This window comes from Ailuropoda melanoleuca, chromosome 9 (assembly GCF_002007445.2).
Source record: "Ailuropoda melanoleuca isolate Jingjing chromosome 9, ASM200744v2, whole genome shotgun sequence".
NCBI classification, from domain to species: domain Eukaryota; kingdom Metazoa; phylum Chordata; class Mammalia; order Carnivora; family Ursidae; genus Ailuropoda; species Ailuropoda melanoleuca.
The window spans coordinates 73,320,734-73,333,445 of record NC_048226.1 but is presented as its reverse complement, the minus strand read 5'-3'; the positions used below and the strand labels follow the sequence as shown (position 1 = coordinate 73,333,445).

Below are 12,712 nucleotides of genomic sequence, written 5' to 3'. Positions count from 1 at the left end.
CTGAGTACACATCTGACAGATTTCTAGATAGAGGATTAAATCATCTCCCAAATTGTTTTAATCTTAGGAGGTAAATGACCTACATGATGAAAAATTGACATCAATATATTTTTTAAAATAAATTTGTTTCATCATCAGAATTAACAGACTTTTATGGTTTTTTTTTTATGCTCTTAGCAGCTCTCAATATTGATTAGAAGAAAGGATACAGTTCTATAGCCTATAGAACTGTTGTGTGAAAAGAAATTCTGTTTGTCTTATTTTAAGAAATTATTCAGTGCTGAGCCCTGAGCATTTTTATCTGGTTTAGCACACTTCAGATATGGTTCATTTTCTTTCTACATGACCTATCGATCCAGTCCTTTTTTTAAAACTATATTTCGATCTTTGTTCTGAGAATTGAGAATGGCTTTTTCTGCAAGAAACTAAAGGCCTGTGAAGGAAGGGTGTGTAATTAAAAACAGAAGGGGGGGTGGGGTTGCTTCTGATAGCATTCACTTATTTTGTCTTTAAATGGTCTTTTTTAAAAACAGAGTATTTTTTCAAAATACTTGAAAAGATTTATCCTAATACTAATCTGTGAAATTCAACATGTGTGTAGGTCTTAAAGATTTCAAATTGGACCAAAATTTTGACCATTGTCTTCTCTATCAACATGATCTGTCTATACAACAATTCAAATTTGGGGCCGGAAAACCTGGCCCTTGTCTCCCCCTTATCTGGGCCTCAGTTTTCCCATCTGGAAAATAAAGGTTGGATGAAGTGATTCTAAGGTCTGTATTGAATAGAGGTGAAGACAAAAGAAAAAGGGAACTTAGGATCTTTGATAACTAGAATAAACAGCATGAGTTTTGAATCAGATAGATCTGGGTTTGAATCGCAGATATTATTAGCTGTAGGAAGTTAGCTTTCATTGTATTCTGCTATAAAATGGGACTTAATTAAGAGCTATATTGAGATTTAAATGAGAACAAGCCTATAATATTCCTAGCACAATTTGTGCCCATGTTTTATGCTCCTATAAATGGTAGGACCATATTTTAAGGTCAGGAAGAACATAAGGTTGAGCACATGATCAAATCTAGTAATTTCCACTCTGGCACTTGAGAAGAAAGGGAACGCATATCACTGTCCTTTACCAGCAGAGATGTCCCTCTGCTGTGATGAAACTGGAGACGTCAGGGTTTAAAAAAAGCACACCATCAGGGGAAGGCACCACTTCTTGGCAAGAAATGTTTAACATAGTTTCCACCATCACCAAACTCTTCCCCACCTCCCCCACACCCTGCTTCTATTTAAATCTCAGGCACTCCCCGGGTCCAAACTCATTTCAGTCAGTGCCCAGGCTACCAGCAGAGAAGAGAAGAGTGGCATGGCTCCAGAAGAAAAGGAAAGAGAGGAGGGCCCAGCCAAGCGTGCCCTCCGGAAGGTACGCACAGCCACCCTGGTGATCAACTTGGCCCGAGGTTGGCAGCAGTGGGCAAATGAGAACAGCACCAGGCAGGCCCAAGAGCCCACAGGCTGGCAGCCAGGAGGAACTCAGGATGCACCCCAAGCTCCTAAGCCAGTGATCTACCCCACTCTACACCAGAAAGCTCAGAGCAACCCAAAGTCTCTGTCCCAGAAGTCAGAGGGACCTGGAGATGAACAAAGCTCAGAGGAAGCCACCGAAGTGTCTCATATCAAAAGGAAAGAGGTGACCAAAACAATTGTCAGCAAAGCTTATGAGAGAGGAGGGGATGTGAGTCACCTGAGCCACCGATACGAGGATGGTGACATGCCTGGAGCCGGGCAGCCAGAAAATGACATTGACAGAATCCTCCACAGCCATGGCTCCCCGACACGGAGGAGAAAATGTGCCAACCTGGTATCTGAGCTGACCAAAGGCTGGAAGGAGATAGAACAGGATGAGCCCAAGTGGAGGAGCGACAGCATTGACACAGAGGACAGCGGCTACGGAGGGGAGACAGAGGAGAGGCCCGAGCAAGATGGCGAGCAGATGGTCGCCACCAGAATCAAACGCCCCTTGCCTTCCCAGTAAGTGAATGCCCCCCTTCAGCTGCTTATTCTGCCTTTGAACCCCAACCAGCCATGGGGACTGAGAGGGCAGGGAAGTGCTCCCAAAGTTAGAATGAGAATCTTAAAAAGCAGGCAGGCGGAGAGGTCCTGTGGGAAAGGCTCGACCCCTGGGCTAAAGGGACAGCACCAAGCGAGGGACCTCTGGGTCCAGGACCTGTACTCTTCTGTTTCTTCTTTATGTTTTTAACTGAATACTCAAGTTTTAGCCTCAACAAAGATGAAACCACCAGAGAAGGATGTCTGCCTTGGGTACATTTTTAAAATAAAGTCTAGGATGAGTAGCAAATTGGCTTATTTCTCTGCAGAAAACATGATTGCTAATAGACTAGGACTGGGCAAACATTTCCCTTGTCTCAACGCAGTCGATAGTGTTCTCAGGGGACACATCTACCCACATAGTGTCTGTGGGACACAGGTCTCTATGACCCTGTGAACAGGTGGGAGGCTGCCATCTAACTTGAGGATAGGCTCTGAAGTTAGACCCAAGTTCAAATTTCAGCTCTGCCCCAACAATAGTTGATAATACTGTACTATATACTTGAAAGTGGCTAAGAGAGTAGATCTTAAATGTTCTCATGTCTCTCTCTCTCTCACACACACACACACGCTGAGTCAACCTGATTCATTTATTCAGACAAAAAAATACATATTTTCTTTTAAGACAGTAACTCCACCTCCACATAACAGAAAGTCAGGATATCTCACTCCACAACATATAATGTAAAAATATGTGAAAAGCCTCTGATATGACAAATGCTTACAAATGGTCTCCCTTTGGAGACATTAGATGTGTAGATGTGCTTTTAAGCTTTATGGAACAATCAGAAAGTAAAGAACAAAACTGATTACCTAATTTGACAAAAAGCTTTCTTACAGTTTGTGACTTTAAAGGTGTTTTGAAAGAATTAGACCTATGACATCACAGGATTTCAAGGCAAATGAAATGGCGAATCTAGATAATTGTAACGACACTTGCGCATTTAGTGCGTGCCAGGGACAGCTAACGCGCTCTGTCCCTTTTAACTCTCACGATCCTATGAAGCAGGTATTATTATCCCATTTTAGGGAGGAGAGCACTAAAGCTCAGAAGGGAAGTTTACCCAGCAAGTTAGTGACAAAGCTGAGATGAGCCTGTCTCCTAATGCAATGTTTTAAAACCAGACATGGAGCTATCTTTCATGCAGTGCCTTAAGGATGTGTGGAGAGATCTGGATTTTTGCTCGACTTACATTAATACAGAAATTCATAATCAGAAATAATTACTCTACCAGGAAATATGGAACCATAGCCTAATTAGGGTCTTGTGGATTTGGGATGTGCATGGATGTGCGTGTGTGTGTGTGTGTGGGTGGGTGGGTGCGCGCGCCTGTGCTTACTAAAAATGGAATAATAGAACCCAACAGAATAAAGATTGAGGATGGCAAATGAAGATCTTCTGTCAGCATGCTTCAGATTGACTAGAGCTAGGAAGGGGACAACTGGAGACAATCTCCAATGCATATACTCTTCTTGGGCACTTGTCTATGTTTATTCATATGTTTATACATTTAATCCTCACAATATAAGGTATAAGTATTCTCCACATTTGATAGATGCGGGCATAAGACAAAGACATACTAGAAAATCAGGATAAGATTGTACAGCCTATGGCATTTGAACCCAGGCATTCTAGCTCTCGATCCCACTCTCTTCATCACACTCTAAACTGGAAGTGGGGACTCACATACAGGACCCTACTCAGGTTCCTAAAATCAGACATGTACATGGACACCTTCTCAGTGTGATGGAGAGGTACATAAGCTTTGAATGGGAGACAATTAGGTTTGAATCACAGTTACTTTGGCAAATCCTGTCACTTTGTCCTCATCTAAAAAAACAGATGTAACCCATAGAGTTATTTTGATATTAATTAATTAATTAGTTGTATGCATTATAATGCAGGAAGCCATTGCTGGTGATCCCAACTGTACAGGACGCTAGGAGATTGGTCCTCAGGGTTGGGGTGGAGGAGTGGGATTAAATCTCTTCCCTTCTTTGGTTCCTTTCTCTCAGTCTTGGAGTACATAGGGTACCAGAATGTCATATGCAGAAACAGCATCGCTTAATGTCAGCAGTAATCCTAGCTGAGCTCAAGAAGCTTCAGCAGAAGCCTGATGGGACTCTCAAGTACTCCTTGAGAAATGAGGGTGACATTCCTGAGTAAGCCTGTATGAAAGGAGACTTTGCTCATTTATTTTTCTTTCTAAGCACCATTCTTTACCCATACCCACCAAAAGGGAGAAAATTATGTATCACAGATGTTTAAATAGAAAGAAAGAGAGGTTTTTTGGTGGTTAAGACGTTCCATGGATAACAAAAACAAAACAAGTCAGGTTTGGTAAAAAGTAGAGATACTCTTTACTAATAGTTTTGCTAACTGGATTTTACTATGAAAATGGTTTCGGTTTTATGCTTTAAAAATATGGAGTGTTTTGATTGCATGGTTACATGACTTGTTTGGTCCAGCTCCTCTAGACAAAAGAAACTGCATCCCTCTCCCATAGAGTAATGGTGCAATATTAAAGTGCCAATCATCCATTCATCCTCTCCAAGTTATATTCAGCAAAAATAATAATAGTTGAGAATAAGAATTCCATTTTATAGTTAAGGGAATTGACACACAGAGACATTAAGAAATGTATCCAAGTCATAGAGTTACTAGCGACCAAGTTGGGAAGGCTAAGGACAGAGCTTATGTTCTTAACCACTATGCTAGATTGATTCTCTCAGTAGAGAAAGGGCTCAAGAAAACTAAAACGGAAGTCAAAGTGTCAGCTTAATTAACAGAATCCTAATAAAATCCTAAGTGTAAGGTCTGGGTACAACTATATTGAAGGTCTTTGCTAGAAACAGAGGCCAAAGTACAGCTTTCTGCTATTTGACCCCAATTCTAGAGCATGGACTCTGAGGACAGTTACCAATCTGCAAGAAGAATCACAGGCCTGGCTCTCAAACCTGATTAATAACAGACAGAGATAAGTGTGACCCTGTGAATGGCATGCTTCCATTAATCGAGCTGGCTAGACTTCCTGTGGAGAGGAGCAAGGAAACCAATGCACAAGGGGCAGATTCTCCTCAACACTTCCCTGGGAAGTTGGAAAGGTTGGCAGAAATTATTTGCTTTACTGACAGAGAAATGTTTGTGGGCGAAGAGGAGAAATGTTCCCTCTATGGGAGAGTCTATGGGGTGGGGCCATGAAAGCAGGTCTCTGCGTTCTTCACGCAGATAAGCCTTAGAGCAGACAAGCTCACCTCCAGGCCCCGTGACTTTTTGAAGCATCATTTGGTGGTGCAGGTGAAGGCCACCTGCCAGAGTGTTTCCAGTGCCAGTGAACTTGGTTAAGTTTGAAATATACTTTTCAGAATTTTTATTTCCTATAGGGTTTATTCATACTTAATAATTTACCCACATAATTATTACTCCAAAATGATACAACTATGATACAGTTGGTTCCCTGTGTTCTCATTAGATTGCTGAAAAGCCCATTCACATGAGGAAGCAATACTCAAACTGATGCCATTTTTAAAGCTAACAGATAACTAAATTTCAGAATTTCAGTGAATGAATGTACACTTTCCAGTTAGAATGCTTATAATGTCTAGTAGAATTAGTTACTTTAGACGTAATTGGACAGGGGAAATATTTGTTGATGACTATAAGAAAATTTGTTTACTAATAACGAACACACTAAGAAGGCAAGTTTAGATGAAATATTGCTATCTTCAAGTATGGTGTGATGTCAGTCTTTGAATATTGCTTTGCTTTCTACAAATTTATACTAGATTGTCTTTCTAATGCTCAATCTGAACTATTATTCACATTTTTACTTGAAGATTAAAAAAACAGGATAAACTGGTATATTGTTTCTTATGTTCATTGACCAAGAAGATATTCAAGGTATAAGATTTTCTAATTCTGATTTAAGGCTTTTTAGAAATTGGAAATACAAAGACAATACAGAATATTTATAAGATAGAGACAATTAAATACTAATTAAGGTAGTTCCTCCTCCTACTTCATTTTTGATAACCAATGTTCTAATTCTTGCTTATTAGATCAATTCCTTTGCTTTCCTTCTCTCCTATTATTGGGAATTACAATGTGACAATATAACAAATGGACAGAACGATTTAGGAGGAGCTTTTTTAGAAGATAAATGCTTCACTTCCTCAGAGATTTACTAACTCACCAACCTCAACCCTATCCCTAATGACACAGAGTTTCAAAATTCAGGGATTCTAAGTTTCTAATGCAAATTAGAGGGGAAAAACCCTACATCAAGTAATCAGAGACCCATATAACACACAGTTTAAACAAGTTGCCTTAGGAGGAAAATTCGAATATTTTCCTTTTTTTTTTTTTTTTTTGCTCCCTTTAAATCGTAAAATCAATACGATACCAACAGGAAAGATAATTTTTCTAAAAATGAAAAAAATCAACTGCCATCTGGATACTAACAATTATTTCCAATTATACACATGCCACTGATTTCTTCATCTTGATGTGGGTGCATTTTATATAGTTAGGATTTTACCATATACTCAAATTTGTATTACTCTGATTATTTTCATCAATGCCTTTTAATGTCTATTTATTTTTTTATTATTGAATATTCAATAAGTACCTAAAACAGTGTCTGACACACAGTAGGTGTCATTAATACTTTAATGAAAAGATGGAAAGTATGCCAAAGTTGCCAGAAGCTCCTTAAAGGGAAGTACAGTAGCTCCCCCTTGTCTGTGGGGGATATGTTCTAAGACCACCAGTGAATGCTTAAAACTGCAGAAATTACCAAACTGTTTATCTACTATGTTTTTTCCTATACATATACATCTATGAAAAAGCTTAATTTATAAATTAGGCACAGTAAGAAATTAATCACAATAATAATAGAACAATTATAACACTGTACTATAATAGAAGTTACATGAGTATAGTCTCTCTTTCAAAATATCTTATTGTTCTATACTCACTCTTCCTATGATGGTGTGAGATGATAAAATGCCTATGAGATGAGGGGCACCTGCGTGGCTTAGTCAGATAAGTGTCTGACTCCTGATTTCTACTTGGGTCATGATCTCAGGGTTGGGAGATCAAACCCCGTGTCAGATTCCACACTAGGCATGGAGCCTGCTTAAGATTCTCTCTCTCCCTCTTCCTCTGCCCCTCTCCACTCGTGTGCTCTCTCTCTCTTAAAAGAAAGAAAAAGAAAAAGGGAAAGGGAAAAAAAAGAAAAAAATGTGTACATGATGAGATAAAGTGAGGTGAATGATGTAGGCACCGTGATGTAGCTTTGGGTTACTACTGACCTGGTGACTCATGAGAAGGGGCTTCATTTGCTTCCAGACTGTGGTTGCCTGTGGGTAATTGAGACCGTGAATAAGGGGGACTCCTGTATTACATTTTATAATATAGGACAGAACTGCAGTCAGTATTTGGGAGACGCAAGTATGAGTTAACAAATTATGCCATTCTTTTCATTTTCTTCTGAGATATTTCAAGTCTCTTCTTTAGCAGGTTGTCCCTGGCTCAAATCAGGTATGAGCTTTGGGTTATGCTGGGATGGCCTTGAGCTCATTATTCAAGGGGACGCCTGTCATGTATTGCCATGGTTCTAAGGGGGAGAAGATGTTTGCTCTCACCTGAGAATGAGATCAAGCAGCCCCTACTCTGGGAAGCTGAACAGGGACAGTCGATGGAGAGGCAGGTGATGGTGAGGACCAGCAGGGCTGAGAAAAATCCATTCCATTTCAGTGTGGTATAATTCCTAGCACTTTTCCATATGTATGTGACTTTAAAAAATTGCAATAACTGTGTATACAGTTTTTAATGTGCTTTTTCCCAATTAACTTTGTCATATATTTTTTGTCCATGTGGCTACAAAGAATAGCAGTGTTATACATATCAGCGTACCCTTAGTTTGAGCTCTGTCATAATAATGAAACTGAACGTTGCCAAACGTAGTTTGAACACATAAAACATGGGAATTAGAGAAAGTTTGCCATCTAGTGGCTGTTTTTCCTCTTTTGAAAATGCTAATACAAGTATATGTGTCTCCCTGTCCATGTCTGTGAGATTCCTGTGTTTGGATAACCAGAGTTCAGGAAGTGAGACTGGATAGTAAGGAAGACCCACATCTGGCCTGTAACTGGGTTTTGAATAGAGAATTGTGAGAGTTTGGATAGGGAGGTCTACTTGGCTAAGGCATACTGCTTACATCAGCAACTTCAGTGAGGCTTTGCATCTCCAATCCCAGTGCCTCCAGAAATGAGGCCACTTGGTGTTAGGGAGAAGGAAGGGTGGGTCGCTTGTGAGGATGAGAAATACAAATCTCTGACTTTCAGATAGTCCAAGAGTTCATGTTTTACTCATGAAGGCAAAGAGACCCAGGAAAAAGAGTCTAGGAGACTGGAAATATAGAATAGACCAAGAAATCTTTTAAAAATAAATTTTACCCATTTTAAAATTAGGACTGTACCTTCATGACACCACTGGTCTATACTTTCAATGCTGTTGGGGTTTTTCTTAAAAGAAGAAAATGCATTCCAAATTGCAAGGACACACGCATACATCTGAAACACAACTCCTCTACTTATTGGACACTATCTGCATGAGCGACAGACATCACTGCACAGTGGGAAGAGTATTGACTTTAGCCTCAGACAGTTGGTGTTTGAATACTACCTTTGCCACGGGTTTAGGGCCGTATGTCACAGTAGTTACACACGGGCCTGGTTCAAATCCCAGCACTATCACTTAACAGGTTTGTGACTTGAAGCGAGTTACTTAACCACACTGACCTCAGCTTCCTCATCTGGGAAGACAGAATAGTACCTATTTTATAGATTGGTTATAGGAATATTAATAAAAAGTATTTAGAAGAATGCCAGCACAAAGTATCCAATAAATGTTACTATTGCTAGCAACTGTCTTCTATCTACACAACTTGATATTCCAAAATTTGTGGCACATCATTGATACTAGTATAAATATGCTCTCATCAAAAATTTATATATGAATATATATACATAAGTGAATAATACAATGTATATATGTTAGTATAAGCCTTATTTTTGGGAAATAATTGGTTTCTGAAGTCCTATACAAAGTGGTTTCCCTTAATACATTTATGTAATTCCAATTCTAAAATGTCATCAACCTGCAACTTTAAGACATACATATTTACATTATATTTGGTAAAGAAGATTTTTTCTTGAAATAGAGTTTAATCTTTTTTTTATGGTGTACCAAAATGAGAACAATGGTAATTGTCAACTATTCTCAACTAAAAATAAGGAACAATGATGTGACTGTTATAATTTTTCTTCTTTCATTTCTAATTTATTGTACTGTGATTATATTTTGTTTATAATGAAAAAATTAGACTTACATTAAGATGCCTACGTGCAGGAAGTACAAAGAGAAAGCAACACTTGGATGTTAAATATCAGTATCTCGATTCTTCACCCTCTCTCCCTTTTAGGGCAAATAGATTCACAGAGAAACTCAGCTGCAAGGCCCAAAGGAAATACAGCCAAGTGGACAACCTGAAAGGGAGATGGCAACAATGGGCTGATGAACACATCCAATCCCAGAAGCTCAATCCTTTCAGTGAGGAATTCGATTATCAGCTGGCCATGTCCACCCGCCTACACAAAGGAGATGAAGGCTACGGCCGTCCCAAGGAGGGAACCAAAACAGCGGAAAGGGCCAAGCGGGCTGAGGAGCACATCTACAGAGAGATCATGGACATGTGCTTCATCATCCGCACCATGGCCCGCCGCAGACGAGACGGCAAGATCCAGGTTACTTTTGGAGATCTCTTTGACAGATATGTTCGTATTTCAGATAAAGTAGTGGGCATTCTCATGCGTGCCAGGAAGCATGGGCTGGTTGACTTCGAAGGAGAGATGTTATGGCAAGGCCGAGATGACCATGTTGTGATTACTCTACTCCAGTGAACCTTCAACAATGAAAGCCAGACTTGACCCACTCTTGTCTTAAAGCCAAATGCTAATGTAGTAAACATTAAAATGCAAACTGCTCTGTAATAAGTTAGTAAATATTAAACAATTTTTACATAAATGACTTTCTGGCACTCTATTTCTGAGGAAGTTTGGAGATTTTGAGGAAGCACACACAGTATCACAAGGCACGTAGATACAATAATAGCATAAATATCTGAAATTCTACTTAACCATTAGACAAAAATATTTGGCTATTAATTGCAGAAATTATTATAGATCTTTAAATTAACAATTACTACATCTAAGAAAAATGCTGATTTTAGGTAAACATTAGCAGAACATATTAAGATGTGTCACTTTGGGGGAAAGAATTCTGTAAAGTTTAGCAAAACTAAAAATTTTCTAAGAAGTTTAACTACATATGATTTCTATCAAAGCATCACTTACAAAATAAAACATAAGTAAAAAGTATCCAAATAAGATGTTGAAATTGAAAAAATTTCTCTGTGAGCTTGGAATTTAAAAGATTTGCAATAGGAGTTAGTTGTCCTTTTTGTATGATTTGCAAAACCACATAAAAACAAACATCGCTGGTATACTTAAAGCTAAAGGAGAAGGCGGTATGTTTACCTTCACTGTGAAAGTAAAGCACAGATGAGAGATTCAGAATTACCTGTCTTTGTAGGACTTCTTGGAGAAGTTTATTTTTTCTCAAAACCTTAATGAGTCACGCTGCTTTACATTTATGTCAATATACAATGAAGTAGGAATACAGAAAATTCTACAATGGAGTGGAATACTCAGTGCAGAAGAATCTGATCGAATCATTGGTAAATTAGAAACAGATTCGAGCCATTTTAATTTTCCTGATGCTCTAACAAATTTTATGAAATATCTGAAGTCATAAAATGGCAGTATTAGTTTTGCCAAAGTGAAAAAAGCTGTTTAATATGATGACAGAGAAGTTTAGTGGGCATTAATCTGTTACTTTTTTTTCTCAGATTTAATGTGTCTTATAAAATTCTAAAAACAAGCTGAATAAGATGTGAGGTTACAATTCTTACAGAATTCACTGAAAGTTAGTAAATATTATAGTACTTTCTTGTTAAATACAGAAATTAATGACAAAGTATAATACCTCAAGATAATAGACACTCATAATTGTTAGATGTTAGGTTTAATATAAGGTATGGATTAAACTACTATAGGAATTATCTTTGTTTTCATGTATGATTCTCTTTCAAACTGAAAGTTTCAATATCTTCTTAAAGAAGAATGTACATTTTTGTTTCCATAATAGATTTGTTAAATTACAAATTAATGACCAATATTGCTAAATAGAATTTCATATAAGATGTACACTTCTATCACAGTGAAACCTATGTCAACATTTAAAGTCATGCACAAGAATAAAAGATATTTTCTGTACTTTCGGTTCTTGTTTATATATTACTATTTTCATGTTATAGTCCACAATACCATTTCCTTGTGTTTGAAATACAACAAAATTTTAGAGTGCAAATTGGGTTACTTCTAGTATTGGAATATTTAGACCAAGGCTTCAAAAGAATTTCCTCATATTCAATCCTAAACAATAACCGTTTATGCAGCCACTGATGCAGATAGTCCAGACTTCAGTTTGTTGGAATTTGAGGATGGAGTTAGAAAGTCTTCTCAGACAGCCTACATTAACACTCCTCTGAATAAGATATGGCTGTGAAGTCAGAAAGCTAGTGTCCTTAGAGGAAAATGCCTGCTATGTGACAGAATTCTATCCTAAAAACTCCATAAGAAAATCTATAGTTGAAAAACAGAGCTTTTAGACAAAAAAAGATAAGTAGAACTCAGGTGGCAAAAGTCCTCATAGATATTTTTTTAGTTGTCAAAATAATGTATGAAAATTACACATGAAATAAATATACACCATCAATAGCATTTTACCAATGGTAATTTTAAATCCCCAATAATAAGCAGTATATAACTGGTTTCCAAATCTTCAGAATTTTTTTTCCAAACTTTCAATAAGAAGTTTAGAGTTTTTGGGCACTTGAAATGTACTTTTAAAAAACCCCTTCTGTCTGGACCACCACATGGTTGATGCCTTTCAACTTTTTTAACTTGAAGTTTTAGGACTTCCTGATTCCCAAGTTCACCTTCTTACCATTCCGCCGACTCCCAACAAGCACGAAGTTGTGTGTTTGAGTTTTCGCTTCCCACATGAAGTGGGCTGCACCTATATTCTCCGTTTGCCTTCCACTTTGAACTTCCCAAACTCAAATTTCTTCCTAATAGTACCAACAGGTATATTGGGTGCTGATTCTCATATGATGTGGGGATAATTCTGTGTAAGCCAAAATTTTGAGTCAATGGGAACTCATGCTCAGGGAAATACTGCAATACTTTAAGTCACTCTGTTCAGGGATAAGAAGCACAGAAGACCATCTGGCCCATGCTCCCTTAGGATTCTTAGAATGTTCCTTTTCATCCCCGGTACCTAAAACATTTCTTAGTACACAGTAAGGACACAGTTAATGTCAGTTAATGTCTGTTCAATTATTTAGTTTATAAATGTGCTGTATGTTCAATTATTTAGTTTATAAATGTGCTGTATCATCTAATCTCTCAG

General features: G+C 38.0%; 1 protein-coding gene across 1 annotated transcript; it reads left to right on the top strand.

Annotated features, from left to right (window-relative positions):
* The first annotated feature begins 1,345 nt into the window (after window positions 1-1,345).
* Window positions 1,346-12,435, top strand: ABRA (actin binding Rho activating protein). Its single transcript, XM_002926447.4, has 2 exons — window positions 1,346-2,037; window positions 9,603-12,435. The coding sequence occupies exons 1-2, from the start codon at window positions 1,373-1,375 to the stop codon at window positions 10,078-10,080; spliced, it is 1,143 nt and encodes a 380-aa protein (XP_002926493.2). The 5' UTR covers window positions 1,346-1,372; the 3' UTR covers window positions 10,081-12,435.
* The last annotated feature ends 277 nt before the right edge of the window (window positions 12,436-12,712 follow it).